The sequence below is a fragment of the Halictus rubicundus genome, chromosome 2, assembly GCF_050948215.1.
Source record: "Halictus rubicundus isolate RS-2024b chromosome 2, iyHalRubi1_principal, whole genome shotgun sequence".
NCBI classification, from domain to species: Eukaryota; Metazoa; Arthropoda; class Insecta; order Hymenoptera; family Halictidae; genus Halictus; species Halictus rubicundus.
In genome coordinates this window covers 3,200,985-3,223,264 of record NC_135150.1, presented here as the reverse complement: position 1 = coordinate 3,223,264, position 22,280 = coordinate 3,200,985, and the positions used below count along the sequence as shown (strand labels likewise).

Sequence of the window (22,280 nt, the reverse complement as noted above, 5' to 3'; positions counted from 1 at the left end):
CCCTATAAAATGTTACATATTTAGATTCTACCGGAAAAAACAAGTCAATTTTGTCTGAAACATTTTTTTGTCAGATACTTCCATGATGAGATATAACAGTTTGAAGTTTCGAGTTGTAGGTACTTGAAGCGCTCGGAAATAGCGTTATCTTTTGACTCATCTGATAAAATATTACCAAAAATGTATCGTACTATTAAAGATTTTGAATCTTGTGGGTACATATACAGTCAGGGACAAAATGATTGGGCACCATATTAATTTTTATTTAGTAGATGACGTAAATGAAATCTCTTGTATTATATGGCCGCTTCACACTGTTTTTGTTTACATATTTGGTTCAGTTGGTAAAACTAAAATGTTGTTGCTTTGCATGAATTTATGTAGAAAAATGTGAAAGACCAGCAATTTTGACAACAATAAACTTTTCGTGAAGCAATTTTAGACCGGTTTCCATTTCAGACGCGCTTCATGTTTTCCCACGACCCATTTTATGCAGTGAATAAACTGAACTATTTATATTAGATACTATGTACTGTACACTTCTTACGACATGTAATATTAACATTTCCAGTGCAGATGTACAACTAACTAAGAAGAGAAAATACGACGCACGTCCTATCATTTTGTCCTACTCAAGGACTGCAATGTTTACGTTTTTCTTCGTGACATTTCTTAGAAACCGATATTACGCAGAATTTTCCATGCAGATATTTACTACCACGTGTGCAATGTAATTGATTTACTGAAATGCAAATTTTCTTCCGATGTCATATAGAAACGCAAAGTAACACAGAGGCAGCGTTATCAGACCGGTGTGTATTCCCCTCGAAATGCTTCCCCCTCTATCACTAAACATGGTAATATGATATTTTCTAGTATTACTGTATCTTATTTTGATTGAATATTTACGTGAAACGGTTTACAAGCAATGGAACGGGGTATTGTTTACAATTGCTATGTCACTGACCAAAGGTACATAGTTATTTTACTACATGCGCAGTATGTACCTATTCTTTTGACAGTACATAGACGACAGGTTGTTTCGCTGAGCTCACATGGTGGGTTTAAATAAGTAGAGGGGGAGATTGAATTTTGTTGCAGCTGTCAACAGTATGGTTCTTTGATCAGTTTCGTGCGTTAGCACGGTGCAACGAAGAACACGCGCAGTTACTTACTGTGAAACGACAATTGAATCGTCCACAATTAATTTGTCCATGACGGTCAAATCGTTCGGCTGTACGCTGGCAGTATGAAGAAACTTTCTTAACCTAAAAATGTGCTGGTATGCACTCTGCAAAGTCACGGTACTATAATCTGCCCACATATACTACCAGAGCCTCGTAAATATTTAGTGTAATTTCCGTAAATCTCACACGCAAGTGTTTTAGAAATGGCCGACAAGTTGGAACGTCTCAGGTAAGTCAACATAAATATGTTTTCGGCCGCAATCATATATTATCCTTAATCGATACGTTCTTCCATAATTCAAAATTGAGTTTCGTCAAACAATCGGTATTTTGTGTTATAACCTAGAATGATGAATTAAATTTTGAATGACAAGACACATATTTGTGCTCGTTATATGCAATTTTTATTTTATTCTTTATTTTATTATAAATCATTTTGATAATAACTATCTATAATATATATTTCAGGATATACTTTGTCACATGGAATGTGGCAACCAAGTATCCTAAACAAGATTTGCATCAGTTGCTCGATGTTCACCGTCATAATTCTTCGAAAACAATGCCAGATTTATATTTTGTCGGGTAAATATAGAGTCTAGCCTATACTTGCATACGAAATAACTATGTAATCTTACAAAATAAATTAGGTTGCAGGAAGTAAAAGCTCAACCGCAAAATATGGTATTAGACATGATTTTCGATGACCCGTGGACTAAATCTTTTAGGTAAATACTTTAAAGTATTTACAAGATCATAGACACAAATTGCTTCCATAAATTTATGATCTATCTTTCAAAATTGATGTAATTTTAAATACACATTAATTATGTTTTTCAGGGATGTATTACAAAAATATGATTACGTGAAAATACGTACACAACGCTTACAGGGTTTAGTATTAATTGCATTCTGTTTACGGAAACATATCACCCATTTAAGGTTGATTGAGGCTCAGTATACGAGAACAGGATTTGGAGGCATGTGGGTAAGAGAAATTCTTTAATTACACAGAGGTTTCATTATAATTACTCTAACAAGTATTTGTTATGTAGGGTAACAAGGGTGCAGTTAGTATAAGACTAAATATATACGGTGTCAGTATATGCATTGTGAATTCACACTTGACACCCCATGACCATTTATTAGCAGACAGAATATCAGATTATAATACAATACTCACAAGCCATGCTTTTAGTTACTCAGATACATCAAAAATATTATATCATGAGTATGTATATAAACTTTTCATTCATAAGATCAGCATGTATTGATTTTAATACTGAGCACTTTCTACGCAGCTATATATTTTGGATCGGTGACTTAAATTTTCGACTACACGGAGAAGATTTAACAGCTGAAGATATTGACATGAAGGTTAAAGAAAATCAACTGAAACCCTTGCTAGAAAGAGATCAATTAAAAAGGGTCATGGAAAAGGGAGAGGCTTTTGAGGAATTGAATGAAAATGTTATTACATTTCCACCTACATACAAATATGAATTTCAATCTCAAGAATTTGATCTCAAGTAAGATGAATTTCAATCTTTTTGGTAATAGATATTTTAAATATTGATTTTCCTAACTGGAAGTTTGTTATATAGACGTAGACCGTCTTGGACTGATAGAATTTTATACAAAGTAAACGCAGATGTGTACGATGATGTGAAGCTTAGCGCAGTTCAGCATAGTTACAAAAGTCATTCCAGTTACATACAATCGGATCATAAACCGGTCACAGGAGAGTTCGACATTATTGTAAGATATTTGTAACAGTATACAAATGGGTGAAATCAAATGATAAATCAGTGGGTACATGTAATAATTCAATTTATAGGTCAGACCAACAGTGCCAGATCACGGTGTAGAGTTCCAACCTGTAACGCAATGGTTTATAGACGAAGAAAATTCAGTATCATATAGACTGTTGAGTGATGCTAAACCTACTGGCAACGATTGGATTGGTCTTTTTCCTAACGATTTTTCTAGTTTGGACGAATATATCGTCTATGAATACGTGGGCCGAGGTAAAATTATATTTTAATACAATTTTATACAGGCTTACTACGCTTCATGTTATATGTTTTATAGAGGTGTGCGATAACTCGAATATGTTGGCTACCCGATGGTCGGGATGGGTCGAGACGAGTCGAGTTCTCGAATGTGCTCGAGAATCCCGAAATTTTCGAGAACCCCTTCTGATCCTGAATAAAACTCTTGACCTGGCCTTTTTAGTTTCTCGCACACCTCTAATATTTTAGAATTAGCCAGTTATCTGTTGCGACCTCTTTGAAAAATCTGTACCTAAATTACGTCGCAAAAATTAACCAGTTGGCTGTTTTTGATTATTTTGACGTTTTTGATTTCTTCGTGACGAGTATACTCGTCAAAAACAGCTAACTGGTTAATCTGGTGAATTCATAAAAATTGTATTTTAGGTAAATCGTCTCCTGTTCCTTTTGAACCGCATGCGGATACAGAACGAATTTACTTCAGCGATACGGCCCTGCGTTCACCAGGAATGTACCAATTGGTTTATGTTGCTCAAAGAGGGAATCAGCTTGGAATTTTAGGAGTTAGTCCACCGTTTCCAGGTCACCACAGACCAGCTTGATAGATTAAACAGAAATTTTCGTTGCATATAAGTATAACAGTTTATAGTCGTGTGCACATATAGTGATTACTGACTCGGTGACTTTATAGTTAGTATACGTAGAGCACTTTATTTAAATTTTTGAACTGTTTTTTGAATACGTTTTTATAACATATTTTAATTTGAATCGTGAACAAATGATAATGGAATTCAAAATATCTAGAAGTATACTCGCAGGGAGCTTCGATTGGGCTGATCATAAGAGGAAACACTAACCATTGACAATATCCAATTTTACTGTGGATATTTTTCACGATTAAATTCTGCGTATGTACGTAATAGGACGACAAAGGTTCAAGCGTACTGTGATGTCGCATAATATCGCTTTAACAAAATTCAAAGAGTGAATACAATTTATTTAGAAATTATAGCTAATAAATGGAGACAGCTATTTTCACGTTACTGTATTGTACCTTCAATATTGCGCATTTATCAGAATACTGCTAGTAAATCTTATGTGCAATACAATTGTATTTTGAGAAAGTGTTGTATTTAGTTCGATTGGTCCAAAGTATTTTTCAAAAACTGAATACATACATTCCAGAATTCTGAAGGGCGCAGTATCTGTTGGATAATACGGAAATATTTGTGAAGGTAGAGAACTACGTGAAAACTCTACTCAGAATTTGGTACCTGGTTTTCGCTTGTTGGGTTGATATAACCCAAAAGCATTTTAGTACTTACTTAAATGTGTTACGCTTTAGAACTTAGATGAATTTGCCGATGTGTTTTGCGCACCTAACGCTCGAATGCATACGTGCATAGTAATTGAATATTAGTTGAACACGTTTTTCTACTGGGTTGGAAAAATTGCTACAACGGTTTGGTTGTACAAACCTGCGTATTTTATTTTTATAGTGCGTAGAAACGCACGGAGACGAACAAATGTACACTATGGTATAAATGGGGATGCAAATAAAGAACAATATTTTTTACTTGCAAAGCAGATTATTTTGTCCTATATAGAACTATATTAGAGAAAGAAAGTAGCAATATTTGAAATAAAACGTTTATTTCATAAATTAGAAGTAAGCAAATAACTTAAGAGCTTTACATTTAAAATATACATAAATTTTTTTGGTACTGTAATTACAAAACGTAGGATACATCATTTTTATAATAGTGAAATAAAATATGATAAATGTAAACAAATGATGTGGAATTATTGCAATATACAGGGTGAGTCATCTATGTTTAGAATCTGAAATACCTTTGATGCTTTAAGGGAAAACATTTTCAATTTAATTGTCTTTCTCTTCATAATTTATTAAATGTAGTATTATATGATTCTATTCCTACAATATTGTAACTAATGAACAATATTTAAAAAAATTTGTATCTGTAATTTGTTGTAAAAATTTGTGTATTTATCAGCTACAATATTAGAATAACGAAAACAACTTCTTTGTAAAAAAATACAAATGATTTTAAAACATTGTAAAACAGTCGAGCCATGAGGAAAAAATCTTGTAAGTTCTCACCTTAGATGTCTCAACCTTTACATCTAGTATTCTGTACAGACATGTTTGTTACCACATTTTTTGCTTTTTACAAATCATGTTCAGTAAATGCAGCGTTTAATTCGAGTATGATGTTTCTGAAATAACATGTTATTGCTTTATATACTTCATGTCAGAATACTGTAGTGTTTTTGAGGTATAATTTGAGTTTGTATGCAAATTATGAATGATAAACAGACTGCGGATCTTTATGCAAAATAAAAATTGTTCAAGTTGATTCTAAGAACCCGAAATTAAATGAAAATGTATTTTCACTTTTAGTCGTTTTAATAATTCGAAAATAATAGAATGACATCCGTGTATTTTTCTAATGTCTTTCTCATTTTGTATTTGACCTACTCGTTTGTGTCATAAATGTATAAAATCCGCAATCCAATGATAAATGAAGCTTATCAATACTAATTGTAAGTGTACTCACTGCTGGTGTTTGTTTTTATGGAAAACGATTATGTACCATGCAATATTGAAAGATACTGTTACACTGGCTTCTAAAAGAGCGTGAATGTATACTGTAAGGTCGTAATGCAGCTTATCTCGCTTCTAATAGTTATGCAATAAGCATACCAATATCACAACTTGCACATGTATTGTAAAACGAGTTGTAGATGTTTTTATATAACCAGGCGTTCCTCAGAAACGCGTTATTTTTATCCGAAAACATAAACTTGAATTTATTTTGAACGCTGTTTCGAATCTCACATAAAATTACGAAATTTCAGCTGAAGATTGTGAAACGTTCGTTTCTACAATCTCTGAAAACCCAATTTGTTATTATTTATATTAAATCTGCATGACACACCGGGTTTAATTGAAAATAATACTTTGTACATGAAATTGTATTTCCGTTGAAATGCAAACAGGTAAATTAAAAATCGTTTGCATACGTTCAACTGTTTCGAAGAAGCAATACATATATGTATTTACTTATACAAACGATGACATCGTCGCCCCTACTGTACAATAAATTATAAATATTTATGCTAACATTTAACTTTGCATAGAATATCACATACAGTAATTAAAGAATATATTTGAACAGCATCGTTTAAATTAATCTTATATATTTTGTGTGCACGTCGCTTTGGCAAAAACAAATAAGAACTTACACACACACACACACACACACACACCAAAAGAAGGTGACAAATAAAAGCATATTTGAAAACGTCCCTCGTGTGTAAAATTATATTTCGTAGAATTATTATATTACTGTCATTTCAAAGTATATAGTTTGATAGTAATATCTGAAATTTTTTTCAACAAATTTGTAAAATAGTGAATATTGAATTTGCTGAATATATCTCTATCAATTTTCATTTGAATAACAAAATAAAATATTCCTTTAAAGGAGGCTAATGGAAGTGGTATTTCTTATTGTCACTTTTCAAATTTCAATCTTTCAAAAAAAGCAGCGGTTATTTAAATTAAAATGTGTGATTACAAATTTAAGGCTTTGAGGAATTTTAATTACCATTTTTACAAATTTTTCAAATAACGTCTTCAAAGGCAATGCTTCAGTGGCGGAGCATTTGCGTAAATATACTTTTGAAAAATTGCTTCTTTAATACTAAATCCTCAATTCCCTTCAAGTATCCTCACACTTCGAATATTTTCGTTATTTACTGTATATGACAAATGGCTAACTATAAAATAATTTACACGATTTTTGTGATTGATCCACAAAGTCTGAAGCGTTCATCAGTCTCGTTTCGGTTTCTGACGGTTCTGATGTTTCGGGGTGAAAAGTCATTGAAATGTCTCTTCGGAGGAACTTTAACACAATTCGTGGCAGTAGAGTAACCACGATGATCACGCGCACTGGGTAAGGGTTGCGATCATGTTCACGAAATGATCGTTTGCCCGGGCATGGTATCACCGTTTAATATCGGAAGTAGATACAATTCCATGCTTCCAGCTTGAGGTGGCGTCGCGTGGATGCCACGAAGCTGTTGTATCCTGTGCCAGACGAAGTCCCTTTGCGGTCTTCGTATCACAAACAAACCGAACATAAGAACACCCTGAAGAGCGTTCACCAGGTCGAACATGGACCAATCCAACGAGTCTGCGTCGACGAACCAGGATATCAGCTCCATCGACCAGTTCAGACCCATCAGGAAGAAAATGATCAAACAGACGATAGCTGTCCTGGTGTACCGTCGGACGAGCCTTCGGTCTCGACGATCCGACTCCTCATTCCTTGCTAAACGCCTCAAGTCGAGATCCTTCTGATAATTCGATAGCTTAATGAACGTCAGAATGAAGAGAGTCACGTTTCCGAGAAGAAGCAATCCAACCGGCACGTAAAAGTATGGCATTGCCTCGTCGCTTGCTGTGGAAGAAGAAGTAAATATGTGTGTACGTTTTTCGTTAACGTAATTCTGAGTTGATCTGCTAAAGATGTTACAGAATTTCGCGATTTTCTATGAAGTTGGAATATCTTTACTGTAATTAATAATTTTCTTTTTTCTTCATAATTACTAGACTGCGGATTTTATGTATTTATGATAAAAATGAGTAGGTCAAATGCAAAATAAAGAATTTAAAAATGGATTTGTGTTATTTTCATCTGATTTCAATGATTAAGAAAAGAAATTAATGTCTATATGTGTTTTTTGCAATTAATGCAGATAATTTTTATTTTGCATAAAAATCTGTAGTCTAATAATTACAGATATATTTGAATACCTGTATCACGCGGAAAATATTGATATAATCAGAGGATCTAGATCTATGTTTAAGGAATAATAATAAGTTTAACTTATGTGTTTTTTGAAAGATTGTAATGGACACGTTGCACAATAAATAATATATTCATTCATTTGAATATCTGTAATATTTATTAGTGCTGAATAAGAAATAATAACGAACATCATAATTACGAATATACAAGACGGAAATAATATCTGCCATATTGAACGATAACATAAAGATTATGGAAAGAAAAAGCCGATTATCTACCGTCCTCGACAGACATAAACTTGTCAAAGAAATAAACGATACTTATCCCTCAATCCGTTTGTGTATTCGAGGCTTTTGCAAAAATATAAACTCCTAACATTACAATTGAAATGAAAGGCGGAAGTCATGTGACAAATCGAGATTGAAAAACCTTGGGTGTACACTCAAGTGTTTCTCGATGCAAAGCATATCTCAATAGTCGATCATTTCCTTGCATTCGCAAATATTGGTAATGGCGTAACTCGTTTCTGCAGTGTAGGAGGTTCCATGTCTTCTTCAAACTTCTATGCTTATCCAATGATTACGTAGATACGACACTATTGCACAAAGCGCAACGAACGTTGTAGAATAAAGTAAGATGAACGAAGCATAGAAAAATTTGAAAAAAAAATTGGGTACTAGTTAAAAAATTGAGGCTGACGAATACGTTGTTGTAAATTAGTTCGTCAATATTACGTTTAGCGGATCCAGCTGCAATGACCCTGACCTTGACATATGTTGTTAGGGACGTCATTTTGAACAACTTTTCCCTATAGATGTACTACACAAGTGATAATGTATCTTGCTCATTCGGAAGTTGAATTATTCAATTTAATTCATTAAATTGTAGTTTTTAAAGGTAAAATTTTACTGTGTTCCTTACTAATTACAATAGTGTTTCCATATCCATATTTCAATATTTTCTTATTGTATCTCGAAAGGAATATTTTAAATATTGTTTTGTACTCTATATTTAGCCCGTATCCAGCAAGGACAAATCGGATTTAAACAATTCAATCGAACTTACATTTAAACCAGCAACTCTCCTTGCCGAAGTTTGGCTTCACGTAAGTGGCGGGTATCGTTGGACTAAGATCCATGATCATCGAGACGAGAATAAGTATCACCGAGGGACCCCAACACCATAAAGAGTACCAAAAGAATAACGTTTTTGGCTTCATCCTTTTGTACGTTTCGCGTTCCACGTGGCCACGTACCAACGACCACATTTCGATGCACATCGCATTTAGCCAAAAGAAGCAGGCGACGAAGGAGAACTGGATAACAAACGCTGAAAAAGCCAATTGTTTCTTAATTGCTCTCAAATGAGTACTGACCTCTCCGCCGATGGAATTACTTGTTACATCATTTTACGTGTAATATTCTATGGGTCGCACTATATACAGTCAAAAACGAAATGTGACGCGAAAGCAATATTCTTCGACATCTACTGGTATAGTGACCTACACAGCTGTATTTATGGTGCGCAACGATCTCGAATATTTGTTCCACTTAGTTCTATCAAATGAACAACTTGTCTTCAACGACTCACGTTTTAAGTAATTAATAGACAAATAATAATTCCCAAAATAATTCCCTAGGTCAATTGTTAGAAGCAGAAATTCAACAAAAATGTATTTTTTCTTTTAATCACTTTAATAAGTCGATATGTAAGAAAACTCAGAAATTCTTCTAATGCCTTCACAGTTTTGTATTTCACCAATTCTTTTTTCGTCCCAAATGAATAAAATCCATAAATTAGTACTGGGTCAAACTTTCCCTCAGGAAACCAGAAAGTTTTAACTTTTTTCGTGTAATTCTGTAGATTTTGGCGAGAAAATGCCGAAAATTCAAGTTTTAATCCGAGGAGATCAGTAGTTCAAAAGTTACGCGTGTGTAAATATGTGCGATTTTAAGTGTTTTTAACAGGTTAGGGCGCCTCCGTGTTGGTATGTAATGACCGTCATTACTGCGTGCTTACCTGTCAAAATCGCTGAAAATTGCACATCTTTACACACGCATAACTTTACAACTAGTGATATCCTAGGATTTAAACTTCGATTTCCGGCATTTTCTTGTAAAAATATACACTATTATATAACAAAAAATGAAAAATTTCTGGTTTCCTGAACTAAAGTTCAGCCCTAGCACTTACAGTTTATAATACTTTGCCATATGGTTATAACACTTTCAATTTGTAAAAAATATCGGAAGTCCGTATGTAATAAAAATGAAAAGAGTTGAAAAGAAATGAAGAGAATTGTTGATCTTGACCTTGACAGTGTTAAATCTGTTTCCCAACAACCACAAGCAAAAAAGTACAAGATGATTGATCGGTAGGACTAAGACGAATAGATATAAATCGCTTTAATATAGTGTTTCATAAACGAAATAGGTTTAATGCTTTTATACAGTCAACAAACATTGGTAATGTATAACGTATACGGTGGATACAAAAAGTATTTAAACACTACATTTTCGATTCTCGAAGAATTGTCGATATTTAAATTGTGATAATTAAAAAACAAATAGTACATCCATAAGCGTGGACTCATTTTAAAACTTGAAGCCTTTACTTTTGCTATATATCGGTTATTTTTATCTAAAATATTTTTAGAGGTATGATACAGTGACTGGGAAACTGAAGACGCTTTTTGGTCGAAAATGGTAGAAATTGAAACGTGTATAAAACATTGAAAATTTTGTCTCGTGACTGAAACCACTGTATATTTAAAGAGTGCATTTTCCTCTTTACAATAAATGCTTAAAAGTTAATCTGCGATTTTTTAAATCGATTTATTGAACATTGAATGAAAGATGTACCGCCATCTTTACAATAATATAAGGTACATAAAACAACAAAAAAAAAAAAATCGTAGATTAAGTTTTGAGCAGTAGTTGTAAGTGGGAAGATTCAATCAGAACAAATTTTTTGGATGCTTTTACAGTCGATTCAATTTGTCGAATTATTGACGAAAAACGTGTCCTCGGTTTTCACCTGCTATATCACGCACAAATATCCTAGAAAAAAAAATGAACGATGTTTTGCGAAAGTAGAGGCTTCGAACTTCAAAACGAGTCCAAACATATTATTGTACTATTTTTCTTTTAACGAAATTATCATAGTTCAAATATTGGTAATTTTTCGATAATCGGAAATTTATTGATTAAATACTTTTGGGGTCCACTGTATGTGTCAATGACACGACTTCAGAATTAAATAAAAAGGTAATTAGGCAATTTTTAAGTTTGGGCTCGACGTATCTTAAACGATAATGGTGTTGAAAAATCTCAAGAGTCATTCCTTATACATAAATTGCGTATAAAATTGGGACAAGTGTAAACACAAGATTTAAAGAGTACAGGAAGTGGATCAGATTGAATCGTACGCAATGGACTCCATTACATGATCAAAAGACTAAAAGCCGTAAGATAATCATCGAGACAAAAGAAGGTGGCAGAGATAAAATCCTCAATCTTATTCTTAGTCTTCACAGAAAATGGAGCTTCTTGGAGTGAAGTAAGATGTAAATATTATAAATAGTTCTTTAATTTTATCGACAATGATAACGGCCATTGACCAATTTATATTTATCTTTAGCCGACGGATTAAGAATCTCAGGATGGTGATTCACAACATGATTGATGTAAACTTGATTACTCATGTTAAAACTCCTTTTTAAGCTTTATGAAGTGAACACAATTTTGAGTTCTGTTCAAAATGTGTTGGCAGAATTGAAAATAATATTGTAATAATATTTCTTTATGTCTTTACAATATTATATAAAAATGGACTGCCGATTTTATGAATTCATGAGAAAAATGAGTAGGTCAAATTAAAAATTGTATAAACATTAAAGAAAATAGTGATCTATTATTGTTAGTGTTACAATCACAATCGATCCAGAAAATTTGTATGTTGCATGTTCGTCCACAGTCTACGTACAACTCTATACAAAAATAGAATCATATTTCTCTCACTGTATTGTATCTAGACCACCGGAACATTATGAAAAAAAATATTTATTGTAATCCAATACCTAAAGTTGCTCTATTGTTCTTTATATATTATCCACATGATCGATAGAAATGTCACTGCTTACACGATACAGATTTCATTTGCAATTACTTTGAATTATATTATTATACAGACGATCCAAAAAGTATTTCAACATAACATTTCTGTATAGCAATAGACTTGGACTCATTTTAAAGCTCATAGATTCTACTATCGTACATCATTATTCATTTTATTTTCCAACGGGTCTTTTAGAAGACCCATTTTTCATAAAAAATTCTATAAATTAAAACTCACGGAAAAACGTTAAAAAAATATTTTCGTGAATGAATCTTCTACAGGTTTGAAGATTGCAAGTTTGAAGGTTTCTTCCCTTTACAACGACACCACAAAAATTACGATTTTTTGTCGCTGTTTTATAGAACAAAAATAAGGACCGATGGTGGTGTAAAGTCCTCATTCCTTTTGTTACTGTAAAGTTGATTGTAGACCTTTTATTTAAATCTTAATGAAATGGCAATTTTTTGTTTCGTTGTAAAGGAAAGACTTCAATCTCCAAATCTACGGATTCCCCTAATAAATTTTAATGGGGGTTACAACTTATTAAGTGAAATTTTAATTTACATTGATTTGTGGATATAATTTTAGATTTGAATTTGAAAAATTGAAATGTCTAATAAATTTTAATGGGGGTTAGAATTTATTAAGTGAACACACGAAAAAAAAAAAATTTCATTGTCAGACACGCTTCAATCGGTAGAATCTTCGAGGGAAAACATGACTTCAGTTTTCCACAAGTCGTTCAAGATTGTCTTGGGCAAAAATGAATGTTGGCTGGTAAAAGTGAAAGCTTTAAAATGGGACCAGGTTTATCGCTGTTCTATTGTTTTTAACGAAATAATCACAGTTTAAACAATTTAGCCTAAAAATGCTTTCTTTATTAAAATCGTTATGTGATTGAGTTTAGCAGATTAGAAGACGCTGTAAATACGGAAATAAGTAGACTGGTAATGGGAACTGTTTGTACGAGTATATAACGGAGAGTTTAGTGTTATTTATGAAAGATTTCAGCGGAAGTCAACGGGTTCAAGTGATTCAATTCAACTCGGCTAGGTAAATGGAATATCGAAAGATGCATTTCATGGCACTCTTACCTATACTGGTGCAAGCTTGATCTGATAAATGCGTACTTCCCAGCTGTGTTATCGCCAACGTAGAAAAAGCGAGCGCTAAACAACCGCAGTAACGGCACAGTGCTTTTCCATAGACGTCCCTTAATTGCGGAGTAATGGAATACGCGACGATAGTAAGGATTAAAAATGGCACCGATATTAGGAGGCCGCAGGCGTAAACGGTGTGTCGGGAATCCGCGGCCACTATTAAACGTTCTGAAATCATTGATGTTAATCTCAGCGCGCGAACTAATCAAACGATATTTTATAAATAACGATAATGTTTCTTTCTTACCCTCCGGAAAGCATACGAATGTTCTCAGGCCGATCTCTGGGACGATTTCCATGCAATAATCGACGCCGAGCTTCAACATCGACGGTTCATGGTGTGACGCGAACACGGACCCGTTTAGCAGTAAATAATTGTTGTCGTCGATGCTTTCATCCGGGTTCAACATATACCTAAAACAAGTATTTAAGTGTAGTCAAAATAAAAGTATTCAATCGTGGGCAAATTTTGTGATGTCGAATGCGCATGCCTACTAAACGGAAACATCTACGATCAATGCGTCCTTCCTGTTTCCTTATGTAATTCTTAATTGTAAAACAAATTTAACCTGTTTCCTTTTTGCCACGTATAAAATCCTCCATTTTTTTCTGTACACACAATTTTTTGAGAACTAAAGATTTAACTTGTTTCAATTATTGTATATCTCATAATTGATTAAAATATTATAAATAATGAGCGGGATGTGAATGTTTATGTAAATTTCCTTTCATACGAATTACATATTATGTAGCACAATATATCTAAACTGATCCAGTTTACTTATAATATTCTGGTCTTATCGTTAGTTATGAAGTGTTTATAATTTTGAGCACACTAAAAATACAACGAATACTTGATCAGAATATTCACTAAAACATACAGAGACAGGTAAGTATTTTTAAATTCATGTTTGAAATTTACATACGAATTAGTAAACACTGTTAATTATCATTGAAGTATCACAAAGTGGATAAAGTGCAATGAATTATTCATATGTTTATCATCAAAAAAGAATATCCAATAAATCCTTGTCGTTAAGTTCTATAGTTCGTCGATTTATTTTTGCATTGAAAAGAAAGTTGGAGAAGTATTCAGATATTAAACAAGAGTAAATCGAGTAAACGTTCTCAAATATGTTACAACATTTATGCTTATTCATGAAAATGCGATTTAATAATGGTTACTTAATAAATAGACTGCGGATTTTATGCATTTATAATAAGCATGTCAAGATCCAAGACAAAACAGTAAAATTATTTAAAGAAATTAAAAATACCATTGCATTATTTTTAACACAAAAAAATTACTTGAAAAGGAAATAAACGTCTATGTGACTCCTGTATCTTGTAATTAATGCAAACAATTTTGATTTTACATAAAAATCCGCAGTCTGGTTATGAATAATGTAACAAGACTCACCTTTTGAATTTACAAGGATCTCCAACAAGCGCAACGAACGCACTTTGTTTCTCACCGGGAATCTCAAAGCCAGTCTTGTTGAAATTGTGAAAGAGCGGGGTGAAACTATGTTCGATCGTGGCATCGGAAACAGTGCACACGGCATCAAGGGTTCCGTTTTTCACGAAAATTTGACCATTCGGGCAACATTTTCCAACAAATGGCAAACCTTTGTATTCCTCTGGTATCGCAGTCTCATTTTGCTATAAAAATAAAATAAACAATTTATTATTGTTAGTTATTATTATTATTGCCAGTTGTATTGCTCTTTGACCAATCAGTTTCGTACATTGCACAATTATGACAAAACTCGTATTTGTCAATCGATGAAGACAATTTTTATTTTGCATAAAGATCCGCAGTGTAGTAATTGACTTTTTATAATTTCACACTATATTAATCTTCGCATTTTATGATTTGCAGAACATTTAATTTATTTATCAATAGATTGCGGACTTTTATGCACAATTGTCTGTATCAAGGCACAGGAGCTACATAAACATTTGTTTCGTTTCCTAATCACTTCGTTGAGTTAGCAACAATGCAATATCTCTCTCTCTCTCTCTCTCTCTCTCTCTCTCTGTGTGTGTGTGTACTTCGTTGAATGTTAATCAATGTCTTGTAACACTGTTTCATGCAGAAGAATGTTGCATATTTTGTCGTTTTAATATCTTCATCAGCCATTGCATGTCGCTTATTGGCTTGCATGTTAAAGTGAGTAGAAACCGGAATCTTACAAGTACGTTGCATAGCATTATCAGCACAGTATTGACAAATTTTTTAACTCAAGTATGTAACGACGAAAATGTATAGACTGTCGTAACGTGTATATCAAGTATGATTCACTCAAGTTATTACAATTTGAAAGTATCTTCTTCTTTTTGCTTGATTAACACCAGGTTCCTGCAGTACTAAAAGTACTGCATACAAAAAATTTTACGTTACTTTATAAAAATAACAAGAATGTGCAAATTTTTAACCATACTTTTTTATAATATATATTCAACGAAATAAAGTTGATTAATTGCTCGTGGATACATCTTTACTCGAGATGGATGTGTTACTATATGAGTATAAAAAGCTATGAGCATTTCAATTTTCATGTTTTATTGAACTACTAATGAAACCACTGTTATAGCAATTAACCCTTTGCGACCCATTGGCGCCATCGCAAAACGATAATGTTCTAAGTTAATTGTAAGAAACAAAATGAAATAAAAATCAATTTTTTTTTTAATAATTACAATGAGTCGAAAATAGTGTAACAATTTTTGTATTTGTAACTGAGTGTTAAACCTTTTAGAAAAGGTATCTTGTTTTCACATTAATAATTACAATATTTACTCAACGGCTTACAGAAAAAAGCTATTTTCGTGAGCATTACAATCTAGCATAATGTGTAACACCATGTCTCGAATTATTTCACACACAACGAGAATAAAATCATTTGTGTATAAAAATATATCACGCTTTTGATTTAGTATGGCTAATTCGCTTCGCATTGAAACGCAGGATACATAGTTATGGCCTGATTTTTACCAAAGTTTTTATTTGATTAGAACTGTTAATTAGAAGTTCGAATAGTTTCACAGACAAACATGGGTAGCAAAAATTTCTAATAAAAATGTATGGTGCTACACACAGATAGATCGTAATTAGAGTAAGGGACTTAGCTACTGTGGGGGTACCAATTACCGTGCTTATATTAATTATACTTATTTTTAAAGCATAATGAATATTAAAAAAGAAATTAAAATCGGTTAAATATATGTGTTATCTATATCTTTTTTTAATTCATTATGCTTTAAAAATAAGTATGACTAATATAGGTACAGTAATTAGGTCCCTTACCCTATATAGTTTAAATTTCTTTCTTCGAGTATTTCTAAATTCAACGATACTGTCAGTTCACTTTCTCCATGTAAAACTTAAAAATCTGCCAAAATATCTCCATAGGGATGCTACAAACATCTAAACTAAAACATCTACTAAACATCAATACTCGTTCTCAAAATTTACTTCCTATTATCTTCGAAAGCGTCTTGCAAATTTCAGGATTAAATTGTGCTATATCAAAAGAAATATTTTACTATGTTAATTTGTCGCAATTAAATAAATGTACAAATAACGTGCTGATACCCACCAGGGGAATCGAGTATATCTTCGGTGTCTCGTGGTTCATGCGACCATAGCAGACGCTCAGGTCGCAGAGAAGAATGTGCAGCAACATAAACAACCATTTAGTATTCCCAGGCATTGTTCAAGCTATCCGCAGGGTCTGCAAAATCCGCAATAAATCTTTTACAACGTCGATCAAAATTTCTGGCTTCGTCATCAGGTGTCGAAGAGCACGAACAGGGAGAAAATTTGGAGCATTCGATACGTCAGCAACATCTTCTGTTTATCACAATCTCTCGCGCGCTCAACGTATCCTTTCGGTCCAACCAAGGTTTGTATTCTCTGCTCGGTGTACGCATAAATTTTTTTTTTCTCCGAGATTTATGGCGAACTGTTCCGGGTCCAAAACGAAGTTTATTTGATCGGTACACGCGTTCCCGTTCAACTATGAATCAAAAAGACTCCTCGGTTCAGATTGAACGTATTAATAGAGACATCTCCTTGAAACTCCTCCGAGCACTATCGATCCACAAATTCTTCACTGATTATTTTCACGCTATCGATTAAAGACCTAGCGATGATCGAGATAATACTAATCTGCTCGCCGAGCGGGAGTATCGATAATAAAATACGTCTCTTCCCGCTTTTCTGCGTTTTTCGACGATTTAGTGTAATCTGACAAAATGGCAGGTAATCCAGCTTTCTGAAATCTACAACATGCAATAATTATATTTATTAGATTAATAAAGCGTCGCGGCGGTTTAAGGATTATGAAATTTCATTCTAACGAATTCGTTGATTCTGTATTATTTTCTGTTTCTTTTTTTGTTTTATTTATGTGGTTAGTAGCTGTCCCAACTCGTAATCTATCATTGTTAGTCACAACATACTCGTTGCTCGATTTACGCGGTACTTTATTTACGCGAGTTTCTTTTGCGCGGTAAATAATCCCTTAATTTACGCGGTTTCTTCTTTTTCTTTTCTGCTATTCACCTTTTTATAACATATATCGTGTTTTTTAAATAGTTTTCAGTATAAAGAAAATTGAAAGTATTTTAACAATAATTTGACATTTCTTTCCAAATGAAGATTCCACAAATTGCTATTACAAGATTAAATAACGTTAACAAGAATTAAAGAACTTTTCCTTTTAATGAGTCTAATAAGTCGACAATAGTGTAGCAATATTTTTAAATTTTGGTAATGTCTTCACAGTATTGTATTTTGCCTACACATTTTTACTGTAAATGCATAAAATCCGCAATCTAATTATTGCATCATTTTATTTTATTTTATTTTATTTTCTGATTAAGAAAATAGTACAGTAACTTATTTGTACAATGCAAGCTCACTATAATAAACTATTCTATTTTATTCCTCTTTACTAGATTTAAGTCACTATAAAACTCTTATACATAATATTTAATCTCATTAATATTAATAATTTTCTGTGTGTAGTTCGCATGCTTTTGAGAAATTTTAAATTAAGTGAAACTATACAGGGTGTCTCAAAAAATGTTGTACCTTCTTTAAAAAGGGGTGATTCCTCAGGTGGTTTGAAGTAACTTTTTCCCTTGACATGGCTGACAGGCTGTATCGGAATCCGTCCACTGTAACCGCGTTCTAATTGGTCCGTGTTTTTCGTTAATAATTTCTTAACAATGCCGAGGAGAATATTTTCGCAAAGAAAAAAGTTACTTCAAATCACCTCAGAAATCATCCTTTTCAAGGAAGTACAAAATTTTTGTGACACCCTGTATAAAGTGAATCCAGAAAATATTTGAACCCTTAATTTCAAATTCTGGAGAAATCGTCGACAATTAAACTGTGATAACTTCGTTGAAAATAATAGTACAACCATAGCCTCATTTCAAAGCTTAAACCTTCTATGAGAAAATCGAAGTTTCTCTCGAAGATGCTACCGATTGAAGCGTTCCTGATAACATTGAAATATTTGACGTTAACATTGAAGATTAAAATATTTTCTTTCATACGACACAGAAAACTTGATATACGATTTTTTCTAGTCGTTTTATTAAGGTTTAAATAAAAGGTCTACAGTCAAGTTTACAGTGACGTAAGGTACATCATGTGAGGGCTTCACAACACCGAACCTGGTTCTGATTTTTGTTCTATAAAACAGCGACAAAAGGTCGTATATCAATTTTTAAGGCGTTGTTGTAAAGGAGAACAACTCTGTGGATGGTTCGTTCAGGAAAAAATTTTTTAATATTTTTACAGACGTTTCAATTTATGGTATTTTTAAGGCAAAATGGATCTTCGGTTTTTCATCTGCCACATCGTGTAAAAATATTTTGGAGGAAAATGAATAATGGAGTGTCTTGATAATAGAATCTTCGTGAATTAATTTTTGTATATAATTTGACTCACAAATATTGTTTAGATTCGCTGTATAACAATTCTTTCCTAACCTAATAGACAAAGTTATTATTTCACTGAATTGTATGTAATTTGACTCTCAAATATGACACGTAACTATAATGAATCTTTCCAACCTCGACGAAATTTATTTTTAAAAACTAACAAGTTCAGAACAAAATTAATAATAAATGAACCATATGTAAAATTAACAATAATAAACTTAAGCAAATTATAATACTAGTGAATAAAATGAATAAACTCAACAAAATGCTATCCGAGCATGCTGCTGCTGCTTCGCTATCCGAGTCATTCTCAGTACTTTGATTGCGACTCAAAATCATTGACTCTCGTGATCTTGCACATTTCGATCTATCCTTACATTCTTATTACTTTCTCAATAGTTATAAAACATATATTGAAAACAAATTAAAAATACATAAAAATCATTGATATATAATTATTGCAAAATTGTATTATGCATAAAAATGGTTATTATATGATTATTATTAACAATTTCCATCCTAATACGCATGTTTTGCAAAAGAAATGTATTTCATATCGTGATATACACGAATATTGAACTTTCCCAGTAAATTCCCCACTGTAACTGTGGCGAACAAATGGCAAAATTTTTTACAACCAAAATTGTTTACAAATGTATACTTATTGTTAATTATTTACAGAAAATGAAATTTAACAATATAACTAATACATTTAACAAGAAAATAACAAATTTTCCACGATAGATCCTAAAGGAAAGGTATGGTCACTTCTTAAAAAGTTTATAAAATTGAGAGTCGCCAAAATTGGCAGACAAAACTATGAAATTCTTAAACTACAATAAGTAATGTATCCGAATATGCATAAATCTCAGGACATGTTTTGCCGTTTTTGTTTTATGTTAATTTGAAGTTTTATATGCAATTAACAAATAAAACCACCGTTGAAAATTTGTACAAAAAATAAATCTACTTTATTAAATGTATAAAGAATGCATATTCCTTGGTAAGAACTTTCCATTGCACAGAATTATTATTGCACACTCATTTACAGTTAATATAACATTTTTCGATTTTTGGCACTTTAGAGAGTGCCTCCATGGCCAAATTTTTCTACAAAAATCTAAATTTGGTTACTAATGCATATGCAATGGTAATTAGTCAGAAAAAATTAAATTTAACAATAAAATTAATAAGTTGAAAAAAAAATTATTTTTATGCATAAAAAAATTGTTAAATGATTTTTAAATGAATAATAATATGCATTTCCTGCTAATAAAGAGTTCTGCCAAAGGAAATTTTCGTGCATCGTCAAATAAAAATGTAGTGAGATGTGCCAACTTGTCCGCACTGTGCGCCGCGGCGAACTATGTATTACTAAATCGATAAGGCCGCTGGTTGCTCGAGTCATCGCGAATGAATCGCGATCGATAATAGAAGATTCATAAAAATGTTTAATGTCATCTTAAAATGACAGTGAGTCTGATGAATGAATGGGTCGTTAACTTGAATTCCCGCTATTTCGACGGCGAAACTCGAAACTACAGTGTGCACGCTGAATCCTCGTGCTGCATCAAACATTGTTCGCCGGATTTTCGCAAGGATCATTAGCACAGCAGTTATTGTCGCGCAACCATGACGGAACGATAACACAGCCAGCACGCGTGGTTAAGAAGTAGTGGTAGGAATCGACAAAATTCTGCGTTGCTACTTACTTACTTACTTTTCCGAAATTCCCGTTCCTTTCGAGAGAGAGATTAACGCAATCAAATTGGAGCTCAAGGTCCGGTGGACTTTCGACACTGTCAAGATTAAAACACTGGTAATAATTGAATAGGTGGATTTCGTCGATGTTTACTGTCACAGAATCCGGTGCAAACTTTGAACACTCTCGATCACAAAATTGTAGGGATAAGAGAGACGATTTTTTGGTGAATGATCCGGGGTATCGGGTCAGAGTTTCGAGCCGCAAGAATTCCGTCCAACTGGTTCTTCCCGAGAACGACTAGCTCTTTAATTACACTGTCTGAAAAGGATCAGACACGCCGGTACATCGCGACTGAGAGAGAGAGAGAGAGAGAGAGAGAGAGAGAGAGGCTGAAAGAAATTCACGTGGTTCACCGATCGACGTTCCGGAACACACTGGCCGTAGTCTTCGAGGAACGTGTCTTTATCTATCGGTGCACGATTTCTCGCAAGATACACACATCATCAAAGATTCAGTAGACAGTCGTAATTGCAGGTCTTTACGGTGAATTATAATACCATACCAGAACTGCACTCGGAAATGAATGATTCGTGTGGGAATAAAGATTCTATGAAAAATCGTGAAAAAACGAAAATGTAGCGTGTAAAAAGGTACTATAATGACGTACGTGGAAATTTCGATATTGTATACAGAAAACGAAACGTTAATTAACTTATTGAATCAGTGAATTCAGTGTTTAATACAATACTATTCCATAAGTGTTTTTCCTCAAAAAGTTTAATCACAAGTAATTTATGTACTACATTAGAAAATAATTGTAACATAATTGCCTTCTAGGTAATACCAATAATTTAACAATTTTTACTTTATGGAATACAATGCATTTAGATTACGAATTTATATGGTAAATCACTATTTTATGTTAATTAATTTTTAAATTTCTTTGCGTATATGATAATTAACCTGTTACATTATTGGATGCGTTTATTAGGTAATAAAAACCACGTAGTTTGTATTATATATTTTTGCAATATTGTATTTTAATTCTTTTGAATACCTACATAGAATAAATGCCTAGGTACATTATGCTGCCATTATACTGTACCACCGCTTAATTACATTATATACTTATGACTATATGACATTTTATATTATTCTTGTAAACCAACTATACGTGACTATTTTGGATTCATTCGTTGTACGCAATAAAATATATTGTGAATGAATATTAAATATTATATTAATACAAATATGTAATATGTGTATGTTTAATATATACAATTAATACGTACATTTAA

The 22,280-nt window shown here is 32.8% G+C and overlaps 2 protein-coding genes across 2 annotated transcripts; one reads left to right on the top strand and one right to left on the bottom strand.

Annotated features, from left to right (window-relative positions):
* The first annotated feature begins 849 nt into the window (after window positions 1-849).
* LOC143363514 (inositol polyphosphate 5-phosphatase K) lies at window positions 850-5,161 on the top strand. The gene is made up of 9 exons (XM_076804087.1): window positions 850-1,416; window positions 1,656-1,772; window positions 1,838-1,915; window positions 2,028-2,175; window positions 2,243-2,418; window positions 2,489-2,716; window positions 2,792-2,945; window positions 3,025-3,214; window positions 3,626-5,161. Exons 1-9 carry the CDS (start codon window positions 1,391-1,393, stop codon window positions 3,799-3,801), a joined length of 1,293 nt encoding a protein of 430 aa, XP_076660202.1. The 5' UTR covers window positions 850-1,390; the 3' UTR covers window positions 3,802-5,161.
* Window positions 5,154-21,410, bottom strand: LOC143363506 (G-protein coupled receptor Mth2). The gene is made up of 8 exons (XM_076804079.1): window positions 21,387-21,410; window positions 20,994-21,333; window positions 16,919-17,603; window positions 14,737-14,978; window positions 13,564-13,730; window positions 13,251-13,484; window positions 9,106-9,369; window positions 5,154-7,689 (listed from the first exon to the last, which is right to left on the bottom strand). The coding sequence occupies exons 3-8, from the start codon at window positions 17,030-17,032 to the stop codon at window positions 7,202-7,204; spliced, it is 1,509 nt and encodes a 502-aa protein (XP_076660194.1). The 5' UTR covers window positions 17,033-17,603; window positions 20,994-21,333; window positions 21,387-21,410; the 3' UTR covers window positions 5,154-7,201.
* Window positions 21,411-22,280: the final 870 nt, after the last annotated feature.